This window comes from Hypomesus nipponensis, chromosome 28 (genome assembly GCF_054491055.1).
Source record: "Hypomesus nipponensis isolate SF chromosome 28, ASM5449105v1, whole genome shotgun sequence".
Taxonomy (NCBI): Eukaryota; Metazoa; Chordata; class Actinopteri; order Osmeriformes; family Osmeridae; genus Hypomesus; species Hypomesus nipponensis.
The window spans coordinates 11,247,720-11,273,276 of record NC_140388.1 but is presented as its reverse complement, the minus strand read 5'-3'; the positions used below and the strand labels follow the sequence as shown (position 1 = coordinate 11,273,276).

At 49.1% G+C, this 25,557-nt stretch overlaps 2 protein-coding genes across 2 annotated transcripts; one reads left to right on the top strand and one right to left on the bottom strand.

Moving 5' to 3' along the window:
• Nucleotides 1-55: 55 nt before the first annotated feature.
• Nucleotides 56-5,767, bottom strand: vps33a (VPS33A core subunit of CORVET and HOPS complexes). Its single transcript, XM_084695225.1, has 13 exons — nucleotides 5,609-5,767; nucleotides 5,316-5,381; nucleotides 5,069-5,196; nucleotides 4,752-4,938; nucleotides 4,356-4,472; nucleotides 4,017-4,191; nucleotides 3,687-3,880; nucleotides 3,088-3,214; nucleotides 2,870-2,937; nucleotides 2,371-2,508; nucleotides 1,800-1,937; nucleotides 1,395-1,563; nucleotides 56-699 (listed from the first exon to the last, which is right to left on the bottom strand). Exons 1-13 carry the CDS (start codon nucleotides 5,750-5,752, stop codon nucleotides 506-508), a joined length of 1,845 nt encoding a protein of 614 aa, XP_084551351.1. The 5' UTR covers nucleotides 5,753-5,767; the 3' UTR covers nucleotides 56-505.
• Nucleotides 5,768-6,265: 498 nt separating this feature from the next.
• LOC146220008 (rabphilin-3A-like) lies at nucleotides 6,266-25,122 on the top strand. Its single transcript, XM_084695132.1, has 18 exons — nucleotides 6,266-6,328; nucleotides 14,855-15,031; nucleotides 15,842-15,927; nucleotides 16,641-16,766; nucleotides 17,072-17,201; nucleotides 17,426-17,509; nucleotides 17,691-17,874; nucleotides 18,600-18,782; nucleotides 19,150-19,329; nucleotides 20,342-20,421; nucleotides 20,571-20,645; nucleotides 20,962-21,071; nucleotides 21,245-21,371; nucleotides 21,471-21,527; nucleotides 21,938-22,092; nucleotides 22,233-22,314; nucleotides 22,424-22,520; nucleotides 22,745-25,122. The coding sequence occupies exons 3-18, from the start codon at nucleotides 15,854-15,856 to the stop codon at nucleotides 22,873-22,875; spliced, it is 1,875 nt and encodes a 624-aa protein (XP_084551258.1). The 5' UTR covers nucleotides 6,266-6,328; nucleotides 14,855-15,031; nucleotides 15,842-15,853; the 3' UTR covers nucleotides 22,876-25,122.
• Nucleotides 25,123-25,557: the final 435 nt, after the last annotated feature.

Here is a 25,557-nt window from a genome sequence, read left to right as displayed (position 1 = left end):
TCGAACGAATGTGCGTTAACAAAGGTTTTATACAAGAGAATAGGTCAGAAGGTGATCATATTTACTGTGCATTTTATTTACAATAATGTTTTTTTTTTTAAGACGCAGAGAAATGAAAATAAACATAAGAAAACAATTACAAAACAAGATAAGCAATTGTGCAAAACAAAATCTTACTCTAAAGACACAAAAACCCAGTAACTGTATTTAACTGTAATGAGACCAAAATAATTACAGACCTATAGTTTCACTGTCTTCAATGGTATTTCTTAAATAATGTCATACATTTGCATAACATGATACAAAACAGACGCAGGACACATGTCTGATGTTATGTTATAATATGTTATGTTATGATGTTGGGACACATAGTTCACTCTTGATCCTGCTGGTTTTAGATTTCAACCAGACACCTGGGGGAGCAGTGAATCAAAGCGCAAGGTGTTTCGGTGGGACTGTTTCATGTGTGCAGCTGTGCATCTGTTCTCATGACCGGGTCAGGGGGTCAGGGGGTCAGGGCCTCGGGCCGATCCATGAGGGATTTGATCCAGCTGGTGCCGTTGATGAGCTTGGTGGTCGCTATGATGTACTCTGTGCCGCTGTCCTCCATCTGAGACAAGAAGCGCAAAGCTGCGATCTCGGCGTAGGTCACCCCTCCGAGGAAGAACACCAAGGTGGTCCTGTTCTCTCCCTGCTGGCCTGAGGGGACGACACACGGATGTTTGTTCATTATCACCTTCCCGGAGCCAAACAAGTACAAACAAGCCAGCGCCAGTTCTAATTAACCGATGGAGAAAGACAAACGTCGAATGACAAAGACGACGGTCTCAAACACAATCATCATTCTTACCAGGTCTGGACTGGGACTGAACAACTGCACAGGACTTTGAAAAGCAGACCAGCCCACGGCCGTGTATTATTATTGTATATATCTTTTTTATGCATTATGGCGCGGACGTTTGACCGGCCATTCTGGAAATCTCCAGACTCTCCCGACAGGCCGGTCCGACCCTGATTCTTACGTATTTCAAACAACCCGAATCATAACATCTGACATCAGACAAACTCAGAAACCCTAGTCCTTTTCCCCCACAGTATCCAGCCTTTAGACGCTATACAGCCTCCATCTGGCCTTTCCCCACCGTGCTCTGTTGAACCACACAGACACACATCCATGTTCTTTTGTTTTCCAGCGTACAATGATTCACCTGCTGCTCTAAGACGACTGACACATCAGGAACAAAGCCGCATCTTATCTCTGCCCAGCACACAGGTCACCACTCACTCTGTTCCCCAACATCAGCTGACCATTCAGCCATCCTGACACATACATGTAAATGCAAATAGCAAAATAACGAAATAAATGGTGTTCTGCCAGCGCCCCCCCAGCTCACGTTTCTTGTGCAGCCCGGCGGGGAGCTGCTGTCGTTCCTCAAAGTGCGGTCCAGGGAGCATCTTCAGAACCTCTTCGATGCTCCGCCAGCCGGGCCGCGCCAACAACTGGGTCAGCCGGATACTGAGGGGGGCGTAGCCACTGTACACGTACGATATGTCGTTGGGGTTCTGGAGGGGGAAACGACAACAATAATGAATATAGTATGTATACTCAATTAATCAATATTTTTATTGACTATATTGATGATTTAATTGAGATATAATAAAACAAGTACGAATCAACAATGATGGGCCTCGCCCTCCCGCCCGCCCGCCCGCCCGCCCGCCCCCCTCTCCCTCCATCCTCCACAACACACAACATCTGTCCCACCCTTACATTTCTATCTCCTCTGTCACAGTCTCACCTGTTCGTTGGCATCTTCCATCCAGAGCTTCAGGGTCTTCCTGATGGTGGGGTAGTTGTTCCTGCTGTTGGTCTGAGGCTTCAGAAGGCCTGTCTTCTCCAGGTTGTTGAGGGTGAGCATGTGTTCGTACCCGTACGTCTGGTCAAAGGAGAAAAAGACATTCAGCTATCGTGCAAGGATAATAACGTGGTGCTTCTCAACATTGCCGTACAATTTCATTTCAAGATGCATTTTTGGCAGTTTTTGGCTGTATTGGACAGAGACAGTTACAGATAAGGGAATACGGGGAGAGAGACAGACAGAGAGAGAGAAGACAGAGAGAGAGGTCTCTCTGTCTCAGACAGAGACAAAGAGACAGATAGAAAGACAGAGACATAGAGACAGAGAGAGACAGAGACACAGAGAGAGAGACAGAGAAAGGGGACGACTAGCAGAAATGGACAGAGACAGAATCGAACCAGGGCCCCTGCACGTGGGCCGTGTGGTTGGGTTCTACCCAGTGAGCTACCGGGGTCAGGGTGCCCCCCAACAATGTGGTGGTTCTGACACAAGAACCAACGCGTGGTTGTACCTGCAGGATTTCCTTCTTGTAGTGGTCCAAAATCTTCTGTTTCAGGCCGTTGTTGCAGACAGACTGCATGCACACCAGACGCAGGATCTTAATGAGAGGGTCCTTCTGGGCTATGCAGTCCTCTATGTATGTGTTGACCTGTACATGTTAAGACAACAGATTACGGGAAAAACAGCATACTCAAACTTTGCTACAGTGACATGATTGCAAAACTGCTTGTTTCAAAGTAAATGCTGCTTATTGTTATTACAGGCTACATAAGTGCATCTGTGCTACTTTACATTTACATTACATTTAGTCATTTAGCAGACGCTCTTATCCAGAGCGATTTACAGTAAGTACAGGGACATTCCCCCTGAGGCAAGTAGGGTGAATTGCCTTGCCACAACGTCATTTGGCACGGTGGGGAATTGATCCGGCAACCTTCTGATTACTAGCCCGACTCCCTCACCGCTCAGCCATCTGACTCCCCTGAGTGAGGATGAAAAACAGGATGTACCTTGTCTGTTTCGACGCCTGTCATGAACTCCTGCTCCACTGTCAGGCTATCGAAGAAGGCGTCAGAAGCTAGAATGGACAAAAATGTAAACATATATCTGTGTTCTTCTGTGTGAAAGACAAGTCACATTCTAGTGGAGAGAGAAAAAAAAAAAAAAAAAAAAAAAAATTTGATCAAATTGAATGAAAACTTTAAATTGGGAGAGATGTGGTTCATACTGGTGATGTCCTTGATGAGCTCGGCTATGGAGGTGTGGTTGGCCAGTGAACTCCGGGCTGCTTGCATGTGAGGCAGCTGGGACACAAACTGCTTGATCTCCCCCACTGTTTTGGCATTGTGACGCTCCTGAGGAATGAACCAATGAAATAGTCATTATTCAAATTAGTCTGAGAATTAAATCTGATTTCAGACAGGTTTGGGCAACTGCACTACACCACCCAAGGGAGAAATAGCTTTCGTTTAATTATCGCCTGGCTGGCACCTACACTAATTGGATTGTACATAAAAAGCTCAAACAAGTATTGAATATCAAATCATTGTAATTGGTTAGATGGCTGTGGTGTTGATATCTGTAAAAAGATATCGCCAGAGTTGAGATTTTAATCTGTGGCGTCCGTTAATGCCACGATCGATCCATTAGGATCTTATCACAGATGGGTATCATGTTTTAAAAGCCAGATCAATCCCGATCCAGTGGGCGACCTTTACCACGAGCGAACGACATTGAGAACGCTCTCTAGTAAGGCTACAGGGGGGCGGAGGTTGTGAGCAGGGTTGGATAGCGGGTAGGGGGAACAGGAAGAGGAACAAGGCCAACCTCGAAGGCCGCGGAGATGATCTTGGCCTTCTTGCTGAGGGCCGCTCCCACGGCGTTGAAGTTCTTGTCGCGGATCTCGGCGTACAGCTCCTCGGCGGAGTTCAGCTGCATCTTCTTGGGCTCTGTGGGCAGATCCTTGCCCCCCTCCCCCTGCTTCCTCTGGGCAAACTTGTCAGGTGGCAGCTTGACGTAACCTGCGCTTGACAAGATTCACGCGTTAAACATGAGCTCACCTGCTGTACGCAGGGGACAAACCACAAGTTCTAAGACTAAACACACATGGCAAAAAGCCAGTGCAACCGTGGCTAACGTAACACACCCCACTCTCACCGTTGGTGATGCCGTAGACCTCGTCGATGAGGCCCTCGTAGGTGAGCTGCGTGGACAGGGGAGTGAGCAGGTCCACGTTGCGGTCCAGTAGCAGCAGTGTGTCGAACACGGGCAGGATCTGGGTCTGGCTGCCTGCAAACTCCCTCTTCATCCGCAGCATCATGTTGGCCACGTGCTGCAAAACACGTGTAAGCACAAAAATCAGGGAGGGTTTCAACAAATACACGTTGCGATATTACTGCGGTCGATGTGTAAAAAAAAAAAAAAAAAAAAAAGAAGAAAAACAAACAAATCTTGATGGAAGAAAAAAAAAACGTTGCTGTGGGCTCTCCTACTCACTCGTGCACACTCCCCTTTCCCGTAGATCTGGGGTATGGTCCCGTATAGAGCCTGGAGTGTCATGAGGCCCTTGGCGGTGTGATACAGGCTAGTCTGGTCGCTCTCCAGGTAACACTCCTTGACGAGACAGGGGCATTGTGGGAGAGTGAGTTTTTCCGGCAGTCACTTCAGCATGTGTACATTTACATTTAGCAGACGCTCTTCCAGAGCAACTTACAGCAAAGTACAGAGACATCCCCCCCCGAGGCAAGTAGGGTGAAGTGCCTTGCCCAAGGACACAACGTCATTTGGCACGGCCGGGAATCGAACTGGCAACCTTCTGATTAATAGCCCGATTCCCTAACCGCTCAGCCATCTGACCCCCAGTGTACCCAACTGTTGGTTTAACAGACATACCCTGAAAGCACCCTCAGACTCCATGGAGAGCAGGTCTCCATCGTAGGGAATGAGATCCAGGATGTACTCGTCGATGTTGATGAAGGACCCAAGCACTCCCTGTTCCTTCAGCCTCTGCTCACAGAGCATGCTCCGTCGGGGGACAAACAGGATGTGGAAGTCTCGCGGAGGATGCATTTTGTCCTCGCTGCACGGACACACGTGAGGCCTTGTTACAGCTAGCAAAACACCTTAAAACTCATCTCAACCCCCTCCACCATGCGTGTATTACAACAACTACACATTGTTTGTCTGCAGTGAGACGTAGCTAAACATACCTGGCTATGTTCTCTGCAATTATGTCCATCAACTCAAGTCTTGGACGGACAAAAAATATGATGTTTTTGACATCCGATGCAGGAAGCCGGCCTGCTTTGAGAGTGAACATCTTTTCCACCTCATGTTCCTATAAAACAGAGATTACAGTCATGTATCATCCAGTAATGGTTACATGAAATATTCGCCATTTTGCACGCAGGCTAATAATGCCGTATGATTTGGTGGCCACACCCTTGCCAATCTTACCTTCAGCAATGAATATTGTGCTATCAAGCCAAATGGTCCAGTCAAATACTCATCCCACACAATTGCCTGTTAGACAAACACTATTATTAGGTGCATCATATATAGAGCCAGGACAGTGATCATTATATGTCCACATGAACACAACATGTAACTATTAAGACTGAGTATGACAGAACACTGTATATGTTCTTAGCTTGGCAGATTTCGCCAGGCTCAGTTACTGTTCGCGTTGAATGCCAAGACCACGGTTTATGATTTAATTGTAGCGGGAAAGCGAAGCACAACCAACTCACCTTGCTTCCCGCACACTTGTCCAAAAACTCACGAAGCTCCTTCCGCGCGGCTTCTCTTAAAATGTTTAGGTTTACTCTGCCATAAGATAAGTGCGCTGCCATTTTTGCTGTGGCAGAATGTCTAGTCAGATGACTGGCTGTCATGTGACCATTCAAAACGAACCTGTTGATGTAATGAACATGCTCTCCGTTAGATGGCGCCATCTTTCCACCAAGCTGCGAAGTCCCTTTAACATGGGTGAGTGGCATGGGCTGTTTCATTCGTTTTCTTGAGTAAAAAAATTATAATTTGAACGAAAAAAATGCCAAGCGGCTTTATTTTTTAACAGATGTATGGCAACATTTTGCAACATTGGCAAATATGAGCTAAATCTCTCAAGATACCAGAAGAAAGCCTGAACCATTGACTGGAAATATTGACGAATTAAATGTTGATTATTGTCAGTGAATTTTACAGTTGAAAAAAAAAAAAAAACGATACAGGAACAAATAATTTGAACCAGGTGATGAGAGGCACCTGGGCTTCGATGGAACTTCTCCGAGGATGTAGGGTCTCCTTCCCAGGGTAACAAGGGCTTGTCATTCTCTGCGAAGGAGGGGATGAAAATCAAGCGCAGAGCGCTGCGTGAAGATCAGTGGAAAGTAATGTGCGGTTCAGTGAAATAGGCTGCAGCTACTGAAGACTGGACAAAAACGGGCTTCTGATGTGGTAGAGTTCTGGTGCGCAATGGGCCGGTTTGTGGTTTGTTAAGTGCAGTGCAATTCTTGTTTTTCTTTTTTTTTAAGACCGCATCATTCTCTGCTAGGTTCCTTCGAGAGCGGCAGGAATTTCAGGTAGGCTCGGCTTCTGATTATCCACCGCCTTTATTATTTGACGATTTGTTTTAGTATCGTATATATTAGCTTATCGCAGCTCGTCAGTGGTTAATTTAAAAACTCCAGCCTTTAACAAATGCAGGATTGTATTGACACACGTGAGAATATGCGATTTTTTTCTTTAAAGTAGAATAAACCTTTTACAACAAGAAACTAACATTTTAATTAGGCATTTTCATTAGCCTAATTAATTAGAATGATGATATTTTATTATTGTGGGCCGTCATTCATACGTAAAGAATAGCTCCATAACTTGCATGCAAGGCGGTGGCTGCCAGTTGGACCCACACACAAGCAGCTATGTCAAGTGAAGAGATCAGCCTACGTTCAATCATCTGCCTGGTAATGCCATCAGCGTTAATTGAATGCATGCAGTACAATTCCAAGGCTGCTGACATCATTGTATGCCCTGCTAAATTTAGACTGATATTACAGGTTTACCAATCCAAGCCAGCATGTTGTTCATTGGTCTATATATAACGTATTCATTACGAGTCTGGTAGTTCATTACAAAAATATTGAATGCTGGTGAAGCTGTTTTACGTGCCTTACTAAGTAAGTCTATTGGCAGGCATTGACTGCGCAGCCCTGATAAGTCATATGGGAGATGCTGTGGTCTCAGGGCGTTGCTGCAGAATATTAGAGGAACAACTTCAATCTCCCCCCCCCCCCCCCCCCCCACACACACACACACCTCCACCCGATTTCTCTACTGATGGATTCTTAGTCCGGGTAGATTCTCTCCCATTTACCCGTTGTTATCAAGTCTGTTGACGCCTGAATCTGAGGTCTATTCAACCACAACCAGGCGAATACCACAAACAATCATGGACCCACCCACTCCAGTAGTAGTGTAGTGAGCTGCTTCGGCAAGAAAAAAAGGGGAAAAAAAGCGCTTTTCCCCCTCTCCGACACTTCCGTAGACCTGAGGCAGGCGGATTAAACGGGGGAGGGGAGATAAGACTGAATGAATGCTCTGCAATATCTGCAGCTGCCTCCTCTCGCACGAGAAGGAGAAGCCGCTGTAGTGATTGGACGCCACCCTTGCATGCTCACGCTCTCTGCCTCTCCCAGTATGCTTCTGCTGGTGCAGAGAAGGAAAACGAGAGAGGGGGGGTGATGATGGAGGACAGAATGTGGTCGTGTTTGTGAAGACAGGGGTGAAGGGAGCCCAAAATAATCCTCCACGATCACTCATGAATGTAGCCAGTAGGGGAAAATATGGGAATTTGTGGAGGAGATGTGGGAAAATAAATATATAGAAAGAACTAGATAAGTGCTCTGCACGCATAGCTGCATAATTTAGGGCTGGAGGATACAGGGTAGATGTCCCCATATTTCTGTAGTGTTGGTTTGTTTTCATCCGCCTCCCCCCCTTTCCTCCCATGCCTTAGCCCCCAAGGGCCTCTTCCTGGTTCTTATTTTATGCCATTTCTAGGACTGCGGGAAATGTTTCTAGACGCAGGCATGGTTTTTACCACTGTGGGCACACGCAAAGGCTTGGTCCTTATTTGCTTGGAACACAAAAGCACGTTTCATTTCATGTATTTTTTTTTGCTCTTTAATTAGACACATTCACATGGCGGACATTCAACGTTTAATCAATCTGATGTTCTTCCTCCGGTCTCCTTGTTTCCATGGACACAACCGGTATAGATTCATGACTCCGGTGTTGTGTAGAATTGCACATTGAGAAGAAGCCTGAGACATTTACATTTAGTCATTTAGCAGACGCTCTTATCCACAGCGACTTACAGTAAGTACAGGGACATTCCCCCCCCCGAGGCAAGTAGGGTGAAGTGCACTGCCCAAGGCACACAACGTCATTTGGCTAAGCCGAAAATCAAACTGGCAGCCTTCAGATTACTAGCCCGATTCCTTAACCGCTCAGCCACCTGACATGTTTGACGGTGTTTGACCATGTGTCTGGATCTTGAGTCTTCACAGCACAGACAGGGTGACATCAAAACATCACAATGTTACTGTGCTATGGTAAATATCCCGAGATGTGCCCTCATACCCCCAGCAGGGGCAAATCTAGGTTCCCACTTTTGGGGGGGGCTAAGCCCATAGATAAAACCTATCATTTTTCCTGTGACCCAGCAAAACTAGGGGGGTCTGGGTGCATGTTCCCCCAGAACACATTTTTGAAAATATCCTTTTAAATAGTGTTCTCTAGTGGGTTTCAGGAAGATAAATTAACACATTTAGATTTAAAATATGAAGAAGAAAAAAAGATGATATATATTTTTTTATAATAATATTTTTTTTTGGGGGGGCTAATAAAACTTTTGGGGGGCTCCAGTCCCCCCGAAATAGGGCTAGATACGCCCCTGCACCCCAGTCTGCGTAGGGAGACACAGCTAACAGCCCCTCCTGCCTCCAGAGCACGACTCAACACCAAGCTCTCGTCTCTCTCTTCTCGCTGGTCTCACCCTAACAGCCAAGCTAAAGACAATCTGTTTTTAGGATGGGGAGGGTTGTTAGCAAACACAGGATCTGTGAAACAACCCTGGTGTGCTGGTTTCCTCTAATTATCTGGCACAGCCTGAGGTAGCGTCGGATAGCCCGCGGCTGAAGTGTGCCAGATTCTCCAGACTGGTGTTCACCAGCTCAGTTTGTATCTCATTCGCCACAATGATCTGGAAGGAATCAGCCATAACAACAAGGACCCCCCCAAAAAACAGGAAATATAATATTTCTCTTCGTGTCTATGACCATGCATGCGCATCCCCAATCTATCAGAATGGATCAATAGCTGTGTGTCATGGGCTTTGGCTCTCGGTATCAGCAGGGGCTATTGAGTCTGTAGTGGTTGAGTGGTCTGACTTAATGGCCGACATCTAACGGTGTGGGTCTCTCTGAGATGAAAGGAGGAGGTAAAGGATATCGGGGGGAGGGAGAGCAGCCACAGCAGCCCCAGCATCCTTGTTCTCACCTGCAGGGTGAGGGAGAGCAGCCCCAGCAGCCCCAGCATCCTTGTTCTCACCTGCAGGGTGAGGGAGAGCAGCCCCAGCAGCCCCAGCATCCTTGTTCTCACCTGCAGGGTGAGGGAGAGCAGCCCCAGCAGCCCCAGCATCCTTGTTCTCACCTGCAGGGTGAGGGGGGGATGAGTCACCAGGCGACGTGGAGAGAGAGAGCCCTGGAGTGCCACGCTGTGAGGCGGGCACATCCCGACTCTTCACGCCTTCACGATTAGCGACGTGCCGAAGATGCTCGTTCGTGCACGTTAGCCGGGGGGGAGATGAGAACCCGTGTCGTCGACGGGCTCGACAACAACTGTCCCTGGGGTTTCCCGCCGCGACGGCAGTGGCGTAAGATGCAGAGAACGCAGGAGAGGCGTTTAAGTCGTTCGAATGATGAGACTGCAGTTTAGACCGGGTTTACTGGGGTGGGTGTGAGTGTGTGTGCTTTTTGCGGCGCTTGTGCGAGTGTGTTTCCAAGCACTTCTACGTCTGTGAGTCAAAGCTCCCTTTCAGTCTCATCCCTGTTCTGTCCATTTGGATGAGGTTGCCATGGCAGCAGGGTAGCAACAGCATGAGGGCTTGTTGGTCACAAGCGGGTCTTTCCTGTTTTGTTAGCGGGCAAGGGCAGGCCCTGGAGCCAGCAGGGGGAGGTGGGGGGGGCAGGCCCTGGAGCCAGCAGGGGGAGGTGGGGCCGGGCAGGCCCTGGAGCCAGCAGGGGGAGGTGGGGCCGGGCAGGCCCTGGAGCCAGCAGGGGGAGGTGGGGCCGGGCAGGCCCTGGAGCCAGCAGGAGGAGGTGGGGCCGGGCAGGAGGAGGTGGGGCCGGGCAGGAGGAGGTGGGGCCGGGCAGGAGGAGGTGGGGCCGGGCAGGAGGAGGAAGTGCCCCCCCGATTCTCCCAGATGGCCACACAGATGGTTTCTGGCTTCTCTGTTTTTATGACTGAAAACAGGGCTAAGTTATTAATGTCAGTGACTTTTAACCCCCGCTCTCCCCCCCCCCCCCCACCCCACACACACTAACACACACACACACTCGTACACATACACGCGCACACACAGATGCTCTCCATCTTACACACAAAACGTGCCAAAAGGTTTACCTGCAGTCGCAGCTGAAGCTGTCACCCCGCCCCCCCCAAACCCCAAATCCTGTCAGGCTCGCTGCTCCCTCCCCCCCCCCCTCTCTCTCCAGTCCTCCGTACGTGATTAGACACATAATTTCCAGAAGCTTGCAGATAGAGTAATGAGTAACCAAAAGTGCCCAGTAAGGCCTGAAAGATGAGACAGGAGAACCTGCTCCAAGAGTGAGGAGTGGGGGGGGGGGGGGGTGAGGGGGCGGGGGGGATGGGAATGAGGGGGGGGGGGTTGTAAATAATTAAGAAATGCTGAGCGATGTTTCCCCTTGCAGTGTAGGGCTACAGTGGCGCAGTGCTTTGCAGTCACGTCCAACTCCAAGCCCCCGAGGGTTTTTATCTCGCCATCTCGCCTTCCACTTCTGAGGGATGGAGGGATGCTCGGATGACTGCCGTTGGTCTCCCCCCCCCCCCCTCCCCCCCCCCTCCTCCCGCCTTCCCCCTCCCCCCCACCACCACCAGCGAGCCTTCCTCCACCCCAGCCCAGCACCGTGCTGGACGTAAGCGTTTGAGCGGCGTCCGCACAGAGAGATTGCGTTTCCAGGTGGCAGTATCCTCTGGTTTGCATCATCCTTGGTCAAAGTGTAAAAAGCCACTGTGATTGAACGCTGGGTGAGCTGAGATGCAGGTTTGAGAAGGATTTGTCCTTTTGAGAGTTTCACGGAAAGCCGTCATTTGTACCATAAATAATCTGAATAACAAGAGGGGAACATGGCCGGCGGTGTGTGTAATGATTCTATTGAGGGCTCGGCTACAGACAAGTTTGTGACTGGGCTCTGCCCGGATCGATGAAGCCCCTCTCTCCCTACACTGGCCTGCCTGTGCCAACCTGCCAGCTGTAAAACCTAGAAACACTGTTAACAGAGAACTGGCAACACGCCATTTTTCCAATTTATAGGCATTCGTATGAACACTCTCACTAATCTCAACCAAACACCCATATCGAAAAGAAATTGCTATTTTGTAGCAAAAAACCACAGTGTGTAAAGGACAATGTCTTGAAAAGAAGGGCACACGTTGAAATAAATTAGGGTTTCGGTTGGTTATAGGTGCTGATCTGTGGGCCTCTCTGTGTGACATTGATTGTAACAAGGGTTGTACAACTTGGATTGATTTAAAATGAAGGCATTTAAGTAAGGTTGCTGGAATCGAGCGGAACAGTGCAGCTGCTGATGAAGACATGAACAGTCAGTGTCTTTAGGAGTGCGATGACTTCAGAAGAAACCAAACCAGGTATTAGATGGAGTCGAAACGTGAAGTTCTGTCAGTTCATGGACTAAACAACAGGAATGCCGTCCTGATGAATGATTAATTAAAGTGAAAGCAATCGTGGGAGTTAGCATTGATCTCAGAATTTCATTAACCCACTTTAGAAATGTCCTCCTCTATTGCAGAGGAGGCAGGGGAATTGCTCTGAAATGCTGTATGGAATCTTTGAAAAAAGTGTGCATGGAGGTTTTTTTAGCCTAACCTGGCGAGACAGCTGGACTCATGAGTTCAACACCAACCAAGAATCTATCTTGCCAAGCTCCAAGTTGTCTGTTTGTGCCCGAACGACAGTCGTTCAGGCCAATTAGCGTCCTGTAAGGAACTTCTGGCTGCATGGTTGAAGTTAGCCCCTGATAGACTGTGATAGACATGGATGGTTCATTGAAACTCCTGCCAAAAAAATTCTGAAAGTGCCTGCCCTCTTTCAAACTGTTTCCACGAATGACTTCCTAGATGGATATTTGTGACAAAACCATCTGACAAGCAAGGTTAGACGTACTCGTCTTCATTGTGGACCGAGAACAACTGAAATGACAGTCAGTCCTCTGAGACAATGGTGTCGGAAGGGTTCTGTGTTCCAGTTATGCTGTGTTCTCTGTCTCGTATGAACTTTAGGTTACACACAAGACGAGCCGTCTGCAGAACCACTTCACTTGTTCCCCCTCAACATTGTTTGAGAACAAAGGGGGAAGCTTTTTTATGCTCCCAGACATGTGTCCAAATCACGAAGGCAGATGAAGCAAGCCTGTTCCATTTGTTCTGCACCTAGAACTGTTTGAAAGCAAACGATTCTTCTAGTGTGGTTCTGGCTGCTAGCTAGGTAAATGCAGGTGATATATACACACAGAGGCATTTGCAAGGTCAGTTGGGAAAATGGTTTAAATCTGCTATTGTTCAAAGAAATGTATCCCCTGTGAGCCAGCTATTCTTATCTGTGGCCCTCCCCCCTCCTTGTCCCTCCCCCCTCCTGGTCTCTCCCTCCTCCTGGTCTCTCCCCCCTCCTGGTTCCTTCCCCCTCCTGGTCACTACCCTTCCCCCCTCCTGGTCCCTCCCCCTCCCCCCTCCTGGTTCCTCCCCCTTCCTGGTTTCTCCCCCCTCCTGATCCGTCCCCCCTCCTGGTCCCTCCCCCTCCTGGTCCCTCCCCCTCCTGGTCCCTCCCCCTCCTGGTCCCTCCCCCTCCTGGTCCCTCCCCCTCCTGGTCCCTCCCCCTCCTGGTCCCTCTCCTTTCAGTACATGATCCCCCACTGGATCAATCCAGGATCAATGCTTCCTGCTCTTGCTCAGCCTACCTCACTGTCTTCGGAATATTGGACCTTCTTTACACCGTGGAAATAATTTTTTCTCATTTTAGGGGGGTGATTGAGGGCCCAAGATGCATGCATCCAATTCAAGTTTATTGGATTTTAACGAAAATAAATATGTACTTCTGAAGGTTAGAGCGCTGTTTCAAATCAAGCCTAAGTAATACAGTGAACAAGTGCACCAGGCAGTGTGTGGGGAAAAAAAATCATTTTGCATGCAAATGATGGCTGGGGTCTCCAAATCTGTCAATGCAAGTAATAATATAACTACCTCACTTATGAATGGATCTAGATATTATCGGCCAGTGATAAAAACCTGAGAAACGTATAATAATATAGCTGGTGAGAAAAGAGGATTAGTGCATGGAATCCTGATGTAGATATTGACTATCCTGTTAAGCCCTTGAGTGAGTCGCAGGTTTCTAAATTGGTCTTCCACTCCCCCATGTGAAAAGCTACACTGAGTACTTCCTGCAGTGCGAGTGAGGGATGATGGCGATGACAATGTGAATCGATGCCAGCTCTCCTGTTTCCTCTCGTTTCCTCCTCTTCTCCTCCCACTGTCTTCCTCGTCCTCCGTCCTCCCTCACTCGGATCATTGTGATCAGCTGTGTGATGGGGTCAGATGGCTGAGTGGTTAAGGAATCGGGCTACCAATCAGAAGGTTGCCGGTTCGATTCACGGCCGTGCCAAATGACGTGGTGTCCCTGGGCAAGGCACTTCACCCTACTTGCCTCGGGGGAATGTCCCTGTACTTACTGTAAGTCGCTTTGGATAAGAGTGTCTGCTAAATGTAAATGTGTGTATGTGTGTGGTGGTCTTCTCAGACAACACAGTGCACTTTGTCCACTCAAACAAAACAAAAACCACCACCGTCCTCAGACCGGTTTCGTGACATTTAATAAAAACGCCAAATCCTCTTTAGGTCGTCTCGTCAACCTGACTGAGTCATCGTGTCTGTGGAGGAAACAGGGTTTCAGACTGACGGCAGCACCCAGCCGGTCAAAGATGTGACGCACGTTCAACGGTGCCCACAAGTGGATCAAGGAGAGGATCTCTGCACGATAACGAAGCCCTAGGCGTCGAGTTCATTTCCCTCAAAGAACGAATTAAATTAACGTCTCGGCTAATGACCACCGCCCCCCCCCACCCTCCCACACCCCCTTTCAGTCAGCCCGAAGCATCACACCAGCCAGCACTAGGCCATGGCAGCGTTGCTAGATGTCTACTGGTGGGGGAGCAGACTGTCTCTGTATTTCCTGCATGTGTCTCCATCTACCTCTTCAGTGGAGCCCTCCTGAACACAAGACGGGATGATTCATTTTGTGCAGTGGAGGAGAGAGCTGTGTGTTTGTGAGTCTCAGGGCATGGCATGTGTACACTGCTAATACGTCCCCTCAGGCTGATGCAGGAAGACTCCTTTCTGCTATCTTCTGCAGTGCTGTCGTGGAGCTCTATGGAGTGATCGCTTGCAGCAACCAGGGAGACAAATGAGATATATTGATTTTCTTTTTTTTCGCTTTCCTTACGCTTTCTTTTTTCCCTCCCCTTCTCTTCATACCACTCCCTCTCTCTCTCTGTCTCTCTCTCTGTCTCTCTGTCTCTCTCTCTGTCTCTCTCTCTCTGTCTCTCCCCCTCTCGCTCCTCTCTCTCTCTCTCTCTCTCTCTCTCTGTCTCTCTCTCTCTCTCTCGTCTGTGATTCAGACTGAAGAGTTGGTGAAACAAGGAGAGGAGAAACGTCTTCTGTTTGGAGTCTGCTGGCCTCTCTTCCCCACCCTGCTGTGCCCCGGGTCTGGACCACACATCCCCTGACGGTGGGCAGCCGAGAACCGAATCAAGCGTACCTTCACCCTCACGCACAGTCAGCAGATACGGCTACAGGTACTTCTCTTTTCTCTTGCTGTTGTCGTTCTGTCCGTCTTTCTTTCACATCGGTCGAATTGCTCTGAGGTTGCATCAGAACCCCGCGTCATGACAACAGACCTGGTGTTCTGAACCCCGCGTCATGACAACAGACCTGGTGTTCTGAACCCCGCGTCATGACAACAGACCTGGTGTTCTAAACCCCGCGTCATGACAACAAACCTGGTGTTCTGTCTTTATACGGATGACAGTTTTCGTCATTTGACAGTTCATCCAAAGTGATGTTTTTCCCATTGTTGTTCATTTCACTTGTGCTTGTTGACTGTCTTATGCGTCTATATTAGTTGCTGGCATCAATTAGTTTAAGTGCGTCTTGTCTCGTAGCCAATTTGAGGCTGGCACAATCTTGGCCCACAAACTCAACACGGAGGACTTTGCTGATGAGAGAGTGGGCAGTATTCATGCTGAAGTCAGTGCTGCATAAGCACTTGACACTAAAATGGATGAAAAATGTCACAGTCAATTGAATGGAGACATTTATGCTTCCGTGCAAGGATTTAGGTGTTGTGTTAGGCTGTGAAACAGTCGCCGGATAAACAAGCCAGTATAAGTAGAAATGTTTACTTAGTGGAGAACATAAAGGAGTGATCAGAATTTTAAAAATTAATATAAATTATATTATTATAGCTGGTGGGGGGGGGGGAGGAAGAGCAACAGTCTTACAAAAAACTGCTAACACGTAAACTGTACATGCGTGTATAGATAATATACTCTACATAATATACTGTGTGTGTGTGTGCGTGTGTGCGTGTGTGCATCCACCTCCAGAGTGCGGCAGCCATGACGGACACGGTGATGGGCGGCAGCTCCGAGCGCTGGACGGCCAGCGACAGGCAGACAAGCATGCACGCCAAGTAAGCACAGCAGGGCAGCGCAGGCTAGGGCACAGCTGCTGCTCTCTGATGCTAACCCCTTCCTCTCCTCCCTCCAACCCCTTCCTCTCCTCCCTCCAACCCCTTCCTCTCCTCTCCTCCCTCTAACCCCTTCCTCTCCTCTCCTCCCTCTAACCCCTTCCTCTCCTCCCTCCAACCCCTTCCTCTCCTCTCCTCCCTCTATCCCCTTCCTCTCCTCCCTCCAACCCCTTCCTCTACTCTCCTCCCTCTAACCTCTGTTCTCCTCTCTTGTCTGCTCTCTCCGATTTACGTCCTGCACCACAGCGATAAGGAGCAGTAAGTGTTGAGACTATCTCTATTTATCTCCCTCCCCTCCCCTTCACACCAGCCTGCATTGTACACAGCTACCTTTTGTTAAGGGGATTGACTGTTCGGAGGGTGCGATTGTGGGTGTAAATGTGCGCACATGCATGTGTGATTGTGGGTTTGTGCGGTCGCCCGATTATATGGGGGTTGCGCAATGTTCAGTAGGCCATTACATCATGTTCCTCTCCTACACTCTTCCAATCTCACTCTGCAGTGTGCGTTGTTCTCTGGTGGTTTTTTAGAAATGTGCACGTATTCACACCGCATGTGGGACCGGGCCTTATCAGGAGAAATGCATTCTGGGTAGCAGAGAGACCCTCAAGATTGTCCCCCCCCCCCCCCCCCCGCCCACTTTTTGTGGTTGTCAGAGGCAACTGGACCACGCAGCCAGGCCCTGGTCCAGGTCCCGATCTGACAGATGAGGAGAAGGAGATCATCAACAATGTGATCGCCCGGGCTGAGAAGATGGAGGCCATGGAGCAAGAGAGGATTGGGTGAGCAGGGGGGAGGGGGGGGAGTTCGGTCTGGGCCGGACCCCAGATCGGGAGCTGTGGCTGGGCTAGTCTCACGAGAGAAACCCCCCCCCGGTGCTCCAGTCCTTCAGCTGGGTTCTTTGGAAATGATCTGATGTGATGATGACAGGCGGTGAAATCAATTTATGTCCCAGCCTGGCTGGCTTTCAACATCGACGGGTGTGTGTGTGTGTGTCCGTCTGTGGGTGTGTGTCTTTGTGTCTCTCTGTGTGTGTGTGTGTGTCTCTGTGTGTGTGTGTGTGCTGTGTCACCCCTGTCCGCCGCAGGCGCCTGGTGAACCGTCTGGACGACATGAAAAAGACGGTGTGTGGTGACGGCGTGTCCCGCTGCCTGCTGTGCGGAGAGCAGCTGGGCCAGCCGGGGGTCAGCTCAGTGGTCTGTGAGGACTGCAAAAAGGTAAGCTGCCGCTCGAGCACGGTGGTTCTGACCTCAGATCGAGAGAGGTCGCAGGTTCAAAACCTTCCTTCCCTTCCTTCCCCCCTCCCTCTTCTCCCACCCTTGGGCATTTCTTTGGATAAGCGCCCTGCTGCTAAATGAATATGCTGACGTTTAGACGGGGTAATGGGGTAATTGCTGCTTCACAACAATGAGAAACTCCTGTTTCTTTTCCCGTCCAACAGCACATGTGTACTAAGTGTGGGGTGCAGAGCGCCGGCCGACCTCGCCCAGTGTGGCTCTGCAAGATCTGCAGCGAACAGCGAGAGGTGGGAAGGGGTTCTGGGTGACTGGGGTTATCAACTCGTGGGTGGTGTGTGTGTGTGTGTGTGTGATTCCGAGTTGGTCATAGACGCATAGCCAGTATTTATCTGGAAATGGTTGTCAGGAAAACTACCAGTTTATAAATGTTTTTTTTTTTCTTGTATTCATTTGAATGTGTTTCTTTAGGTGTGGAAACGCTCTGGAGCCTGGTTCTTCAAAGGCTTCCCCAAGCAGTTCCTGCCCTCACCCATGCCCATATCCAAGTCCAGAGAAGCAAGTGCCCAACAGGCAGCAGGCGCCCAGACCCCACCGGCCCCTAAGCCCCAGACCCAGGCCAAGACCCAGGCCAAGACCCAGCCCCAGGCCACAGGTGGGAAGCCCACTGCAAGAACAGCTCATGGATTCTGTCATGTAACACAGTTGACATGTGACTTTGGTCTGTTGTTATGAGACTACAGATGGTTGGGGCAGAGAGTAGGGCTCACATGGAGTGTGTGTGTGTGTGTGCGCGCACGTGTGTGTGTGAGAGAGAGCGGAGAGAGAGAGAGGGGGAGAGGGAGAAAATGAGTCGAGTCAGTTTTCTGTCCGCTCCGTCACGTCCACGGGCAGATCCTCGCATTGCAGCTAAGATCTTCTCTAAAAGTCAGCATACCTCTCGGCTTGAATGCTGTCCTCATTCCTCCGTCTCGTTTGAGAAGATCAGCACCTTTTCTGTTGCTGGTTTGTATGGTTTCCAAGCACTAATCTAGCTCACAAAATGGAAGCCAACTGCTTCAGAGTCAAGGACCAGGGGGCATGGTTAGGCAGGGTGAGGTGCATTCTGGGACCTGGCGGGCTCTATTCATGGGGTTCTGACTTCTGAGAGAGATCCCTCTGTTTGCACTAGGTAAAGTTACCAGTGCCGTATGTTAGCCTTATCACAGACTGGCTGTGTCAAGTTATCAAGGTTGCCTGTCTCATCGTACTCCTATGTAGGTCAACGCAAAAACTGCAACATCAAAAGGATTCAGAGAGACTGGGGACTGATTCCACTGCGGTGGAGACAGGAAGTGATGTGTGTTCATGCGTGTGTGTGTGTCCATGTGCGCGTCGCAGGACCGGAGCCCCAGAGCCGTGCTGGGTACCCACCTGTGGCCGTCAAACCAGCCCAGGTGAGCTTGGCGCCGGGCGGGGCCGGGGCTGCCGAGGGCGGGGCTCAGAGCAGCCCAGCGGTGCTGAAGAAGACGATGCCGGTTCAGAGCTCCAGACCTCAGACCGTGACGCCGGTCGCCCAGAACGGTGAGGCCACGCCTGGAACTGGTTTAGCGGCACCACCTGAAAGACTCGACATTTGATCTTTCACAGCCACATTACATAGAACGTAATCTCTAGTGTGTGCAACTCCAGTAGTCCTTAACCCTGGTCCTCAGGGCCAAATTAATGGGTAGTTATCAGGTTTCTGCAGAGCTAGTTAATGGCCCTTTCATCTGAACCAGCTGAGATGGAGCAGGGAAACATGTAAAATGTACAGGACAGCACTATTTTACAGCAAAGCAACCTTACTGTAACAATATCAACCTGGAACAAGGAACGTGGCCAATAGGCTTCTGAATCCAGGTCCTAGTCTAGGTCCGGGCCTACTGACACACCTGTGTTCCTCCTCCAGAGGCAGGGGCAGGAGGATACTCCACCGGCGCTGGCTCAGCAGAGCCGAGGGCGCCCCCTGCAGCCCGGGAGGAGAGGAGGCAGCCCGCGGTTCAAAACCCCCCGGCGGCCCGGCAGCAGCCGTCTGCAGCGGAGGAGGAGGAGGAGGAGGAGGCCAACAGCTACGACTCGGATGAGACCAGTGAGTCCACCTCGCCTGTCTTTTCCTACTCTGTACTCTTTTCATGAAGATATATCATTTATTATATTCGTTGAATTCCTTTGAGTTTTACATGCTTTATTGGACAGTTTTCCTTATTGAAGTGTGACAGTAAAGGCAGGTAGACGGTGTCAGTGGTGGTGAGTCAGTGAGCCTGGCATTACTGTTCAGCACTTGAGGTGTGTGAAAGTAATGGCCACGGCAGGTATCTTGACGGTATAAACCCAGCAGCCTGGATGCCGATGATAAACGATCCCGATCAAACACTGGATCCAAGCATGTGAATCATTGCTTTGCCGGTTGAGAGGATGTGTAGTCAATAGAGACATCAGTTTTTTGGGTGTTTGTTCAGGCTGAGCGATGGGAGCGATGTCGTGTCGGGTCATACGTCATTTTTTGTTGCTTCCAGCTCTGGCCCCTTTTCCTCTCCCTGGAGAAACGGGACAATCATTTCTACTTCCTAGAGGTCTGGGGAATTCAACGCGGGGAACATATAATCTGAGATTCAACAGCACTGACAGAGTCTAGATTTCCCCCAGGGTTGAAGTCGTTCCCTTGTGTTCGATGGGAAATGTCAGAAATAGCATTGTGCCAGATCTCCATGGAGTTGGAGAAGAGAGGGCAGTCACAGCTCTAGCGCCGGCTGGTCTCAATATCTCTGCTTTCTGGATCTTTCCTCTCCCTCTTCCTCGATGGCCTGGTTTGGAGCGTAGACTGTCAGGCCCTTTCCTGTAGCAGCTTGACTCATAAACGTCTGTTTGAAAGTGGCATTTCACTGCGAGTCCTTTCATGAATGTAATCTTCGGCTGTTCTTGTTTTGGTCTGGAAATTTCTTTTTTTTTTGTTCGATTTCTGAATATTCTTTTTTTTCCTCCACGTGTATGATGTACCACCAGTGTATCTGTCTCAGTGAAGGCACACAGTCGATATCAATATCAGTATGACTTTACGGTCGACTAAACCCGAGGCGTTACTGACTCTGGGTCTGTTTCAGCCACGCTGGGAGCCCTGGAGTTCAGCCTGCTTTATGAACAAGAGAGCAACAGCCTCCACTGCAGCATCCTCCGAGGAAAGGTACACTCCCTCGACACCCTCGGGGACCGCGCTTCCACTGAAGTGACGTGTGTTAGGAAGCTGTTACCACGGCCTGTAAAGGGACTCCCTCGCCCATCCCAGCTGCCAGCCAAACACGCAGGCTAACACCGCTCTGGTTCTCTCCTCAGGGACTGAAGCCGATGGACTCCAACGGGCTGGCCGACCCTTACGTCAAGCTGCATCTGCTGCCAGGGGCCAGCAAGGTGGATACCTACTCTTGTTTTCATTGTTTAGCACGCGTGTAGTGGTTCAAGAACTGACGTGTGCGCGTGTGTGTGTGTGTAGGTGTGTGTGTGTGTGTGTGTGTGTGTGTGTGTGTGTGTGTGTGTGTGTGTGTGTGTGTGTGTGTGTGTGTGTGTGTGTGTGTGTGTGTGTGTGTGTGTGTGTGTGTGTGGGGGCATGAAGTAGGCTCAAGTCTGCCACCTTGTGGTGGAAATATTACACATTTCGTCATACCTATCTTGATGTCTGTCTGTCTGTGTGTGTGTGTGTATTCTGATGAACTCGTATGCCCCGCAGTCTAACAAACTACGTACCAAGACTCTGAGAAACACCCGCAACCCGGCCTGGAACGAGACCCTGGTCTATCACGGCCTCACGGATGAGGACATGCAGCGCAAAACTCTCAGGTGATGCATTGTGGGAAGGACAAACCCCTTGTCACCAAACACTACCCAATTATACAACTCGTTCAACTGAGGATTTCGTATGAGGTTCATACAAGCTGTCGTTTGTATTTATAAATAAGTGCTTCTGTCAGCGTCACCTTGTGAAGTGATCGATGGGACTTTGTTGGGTGCAGGCTCTCCGTATGTGACGAAGACAAGTTTGGACACAACGAGTTCATCGGAGAAACCAGAGTGGCTCTGAAGAAACTGAAGATGAACCAGAAGAAGAACTTCAGCGTTTGTCTGGAGAGAGTGGTTCCTGTGAGTACCCCACGATGGCTCATTCCCAGGTCAGGTATTCCACCCTTAGCTGCTTGGCTGGTCGGTTTGGCCTGAGGTCACATGTTCTGCATTCCACAGACAAAGAAGACCGCAAGTGCAGGAGCAGCGAGAGGCATCTCACTGTATGAGGATGAGGTAATGCAGCCACAACACGTCAGGGCATGTACGCTGTCTGTGTGATGAGGGGTGAACCTTATACACACACACACTCTGACACACACACACACTCTGACATACACACATACACACGCGCAAACTCTTACACACACACACTTTCTCTTCCTCCCTACCACACACACGCACACACACTGTCTTACACACGCACACATACCATCAACCCCCTCCACTAATACTCAGCCTCCCCTCCCCTCCCCTCCCCTCCCCTCCCCTCCCCTCCCCTCCCCTCCCCTCCCCTCCCCTCCCCTCCCCTCCCCTCCCCTCCCCTCCCCTCCCCTCCCCTCCCCTCCCCTCCCCTCCCCTCCCCTCCCCTCCCCTCCCCTCCCCCTCCCCCTCCCCCTCCCCCTCCCCCTCCCCCTCCCCCCCAGCCTGGGAAGGACGGTGCGGAGGCTGAGGAGCGCGGCCGGGTCCTGATCTCCCTGATGTACAGCACCCAGCAGAGCCGCCTGCTGGTGGGGGTAGTGCGCTGCGTCCACCTGGCTGCCATGGACGCCAACGGCTACTCCGACCCGTTCGTCAAAATGTGAGTCTGGCGCCCGCCGAGCGCCGGCCGGTCCTTACCGGGACGGAACGTTCCGATTGACGTAAAGACAAGCGTTCAGAACGTTCGGAACCCTCTGTGAGCTGTAAGCGTAGAACGACGACTTGTTCTGTGTGTTTTAGATGCCTGAGACCTGATATGGGGAAGAAGGCCAAGAACAAGACTCAGATCAAGAAAAAGACACTAAACCCGGAGTTCAACGAGGTCGGTTCTTCTCGTGGTTATTGTCGTGGTAAAAACCACAAATATGATGTTCACCGTGGCTCTCTGAAGTCATTCGATGACGTATTTGTTTGATTTTATTGTATTACAGGAGTTTGGTTATGACATCAAACACGGTGAGCTGGCCAAGAAGACTCTAGATATCTCTGTGTGGGACTATGACATGGGGAAGTCCAATGATTACATTGGTAAGTCCTACATATGGATTTGGATTACATGTTGTGGTGAACTGTTGGCGTTCTCCCTCTGGTTCATGTCTCCCCTCTCCCTCTGGTTCATGTCTCCCCTCTCCCTCTGGTTCATGTCTCCCCTCTCCCTCTGGTTCATGTCTCCCCTCTCCCTCTGGTTCATGTCTCTCCCCTGCCTCTCCCTCTGGCTCATGTCTCTCCCCTGCCTCTCCCTACCTCTGCAGGAGGTTGCCAGCTGGGCATCACTGCTAAGGGAGAGAGGCTGAAGCACTGGTACGAGTGCCTGAAGAACAAGGACAAAAAGATTGAGCGCTGGCACACCCTGCTGAACGAGAACCACGTCTCCAGCGACTGATCTCTCCCCAAAACGAGCCTTTCTTACCTTTTAGTTCTGCCCCTCTCTCGACCCAACTGTCCTCCCCCTGTCCATGGTCCTGTCTGTACCGTAGCTGAACATGCGCCCCATTCCAATATTCCTCCCCTACGATGCCTGGTTTACCATTCCTATCATCCTCCCTTAACTGAGACTTACTGTGACTGTCCTTGGGAGTCTATGGCAGGCAAGACGTCACACACTTTAGATCACTGCTTCAAAAACCAACTCCGTGTAGGCACTTGTCAATGTAAGCTTAAATTTGTTGAAGGCAAAAAAAAACCACAAAAAAACTAAAAGAGATTAAGGAAAATTGTGACAAGTGACGTGGAATAAACAATGAGGCAATCATGTCTGTCAGTGATATTACATATTGAAGTTGACACATCTAAACTAATATTTTGGAATGCAGTGGCTCAGATCATGAAAAAGCAATATTTGGACGTTCTACAATCGCAACCACGCTCAGTCAGTTTCATTAGGAGTGTCGGTTTTATTTAGATCTACTGATTAAATCCTTTATTTCTTGTCAAACGACATCCAGCAGAGTTATCATCACTTGTAAGAGCATGCACAGGCAGACAAAACACTAAAGACACACAGCTGCACTTTCAAAACAGTTTACCGAGCCCTGGGCAGGACCATGTCCGTACGAGGATCAAATGTTTACATGCTGATGCATTGCTTGAGTAAGAAAAGACTATCAAGCCATCGTTGTTATCAGTTACAAGCAAAAAATAAATAGTAAAAAAGGTAGCCAACAGTATAAGTATGTTGTTAATTATGAAGTTCAAGTTCACTTTAAATGATTTAATTACTAGCGCATATGATAGGTTGATTTATGTTCTTTGTCTAATTATTCAAGTTATAGAGTTTAATAGAGGTTGTGGGACAGTGTTGTTAGTGGCGTGAAAGACTGCACATAAAAATGTCACCTTCCATGTAGATGTGTTTTTAGTTGTTGCGTTCTTAACGTGTAGGGCTGAGGTGACAACTCGTTTCCTTTCTCTCGTGAAGTCTGTGTTTGGGCCCGCACCCCACCATGCAAGTGCTGAGACAGGTTTTCGATCGCGGACTCGTTTTCTACTGAATGCACACGGGACTAACCTGTGGCTCTCGCCTATACAAACACACGCACTACCAGGACAGGGGATAAGCCTGAGTTATGAGTCATGTGCTGCTTCACTTGCATGCACCTGTTGGCTGTGCCTGGAGCAGTCCCAGAAGGGCTGTGTTTATCGTACCTGTGTCCCCCCCCCCCCTTATCCCGAACACAGGGACCAGTCCTCCTGCCACCCACTTGTTTTTCGCTGCACCAGTCCCTCAAGCTTGGTACCTGGCTATTGACCAATATACCGTGATTCAAGGAAAGCACACATTATACAATGGAATGACCTCAGTTTATACAGCTGTTTGCAAGTTTCCCAAATAGAACACCTATGCATGAGATGTTATGTGGTTCATAAATATATATATATATATATATATATATATAGAGAGAGATATATAAATATACATTGAATTTTTAAGACACTAAAAGCTATTAAATGTTTACAATTTCTCCCCTTGAGGTCTTTTTACACTTAGACCACACCATCAACTTATTTATGCTGCATGAATATCGGGATAAGAATTGTTTACGACAATATACAGTTATGTAGCTGCCTGCATACTAAGGTCATGTTCAGGGCCTTACTGCAGGTGATAAGGAGTGCACACGATTCACACGCCTAAATGTGTTCAACGGACACAAATTTAAACAAATGTGATTTTCCCTTACGGGCATACATAACCGACTGTACATGGAAAATAATTACCCTTTGGGGGAGGAATCTTTCCTCCAGTTTCTCATCGCGTTTTTCTTTGTGTTAACATCCTCTCTGCCCCCCAGTGGCGGCAGGCTAGACTCCCATTTGTTGCCTCTTGCACTAGTCGCCCTGGTAACCTGCTCTGGCGACCAGTGTACGTCACCAGGTGGTCTTAAACTGACATTAGTTTATTCTCTTTTTTTGAGCGGTAAATTTGATCCTAATGAAAACACGGTTGTCTTCTTTCTGTAGAAGTCTATTTAATGGAATGATTTGTTGACTTTATCAGTGTATTTGTAAATAGCTAGTGCATGCACTGGAGATAGGCCTATATATATATGGATGTTTGCAATTTAATTTGCATGTAAAGATTTTACAAGGAGTTTACACATATCAATTAAAGCCTATTGAAACTGCTAAATGTGTGTGACCGTTATCTCGTGTCTGCAGCCTTTTTTGAGGTTTCTTTCAGGATATGATTCAACCTGCCTCTCGAACAATTCGGTCAAATGACGTTCTTCAAAGTGCCACAAGGCAAGCTGTTAATCCTTGTTTAAAGCAGCTATTATATGCAAATGCATAAGATTGGGTCAGATCGACACAAATGCATGGCTTCATAACTCTTATTAGATGCAAGATTGCCAACTGATAATCTTAATGTGAAGAAGTACAGTCACCCTTGCAATCAGCGAGAAAAACAATTACGTAAAAACCACTCCAAAGAGACTGAAAAAACACTTTCCAAAACACTAATGAGATGTTTCGTATTTAGGAGCAGGGGATTTGCCAGACACTGCGGGCGCCTCTACTCTACCTGGTGAGAGGATCATATTTCTCATCAAACGTTTTTCATTTG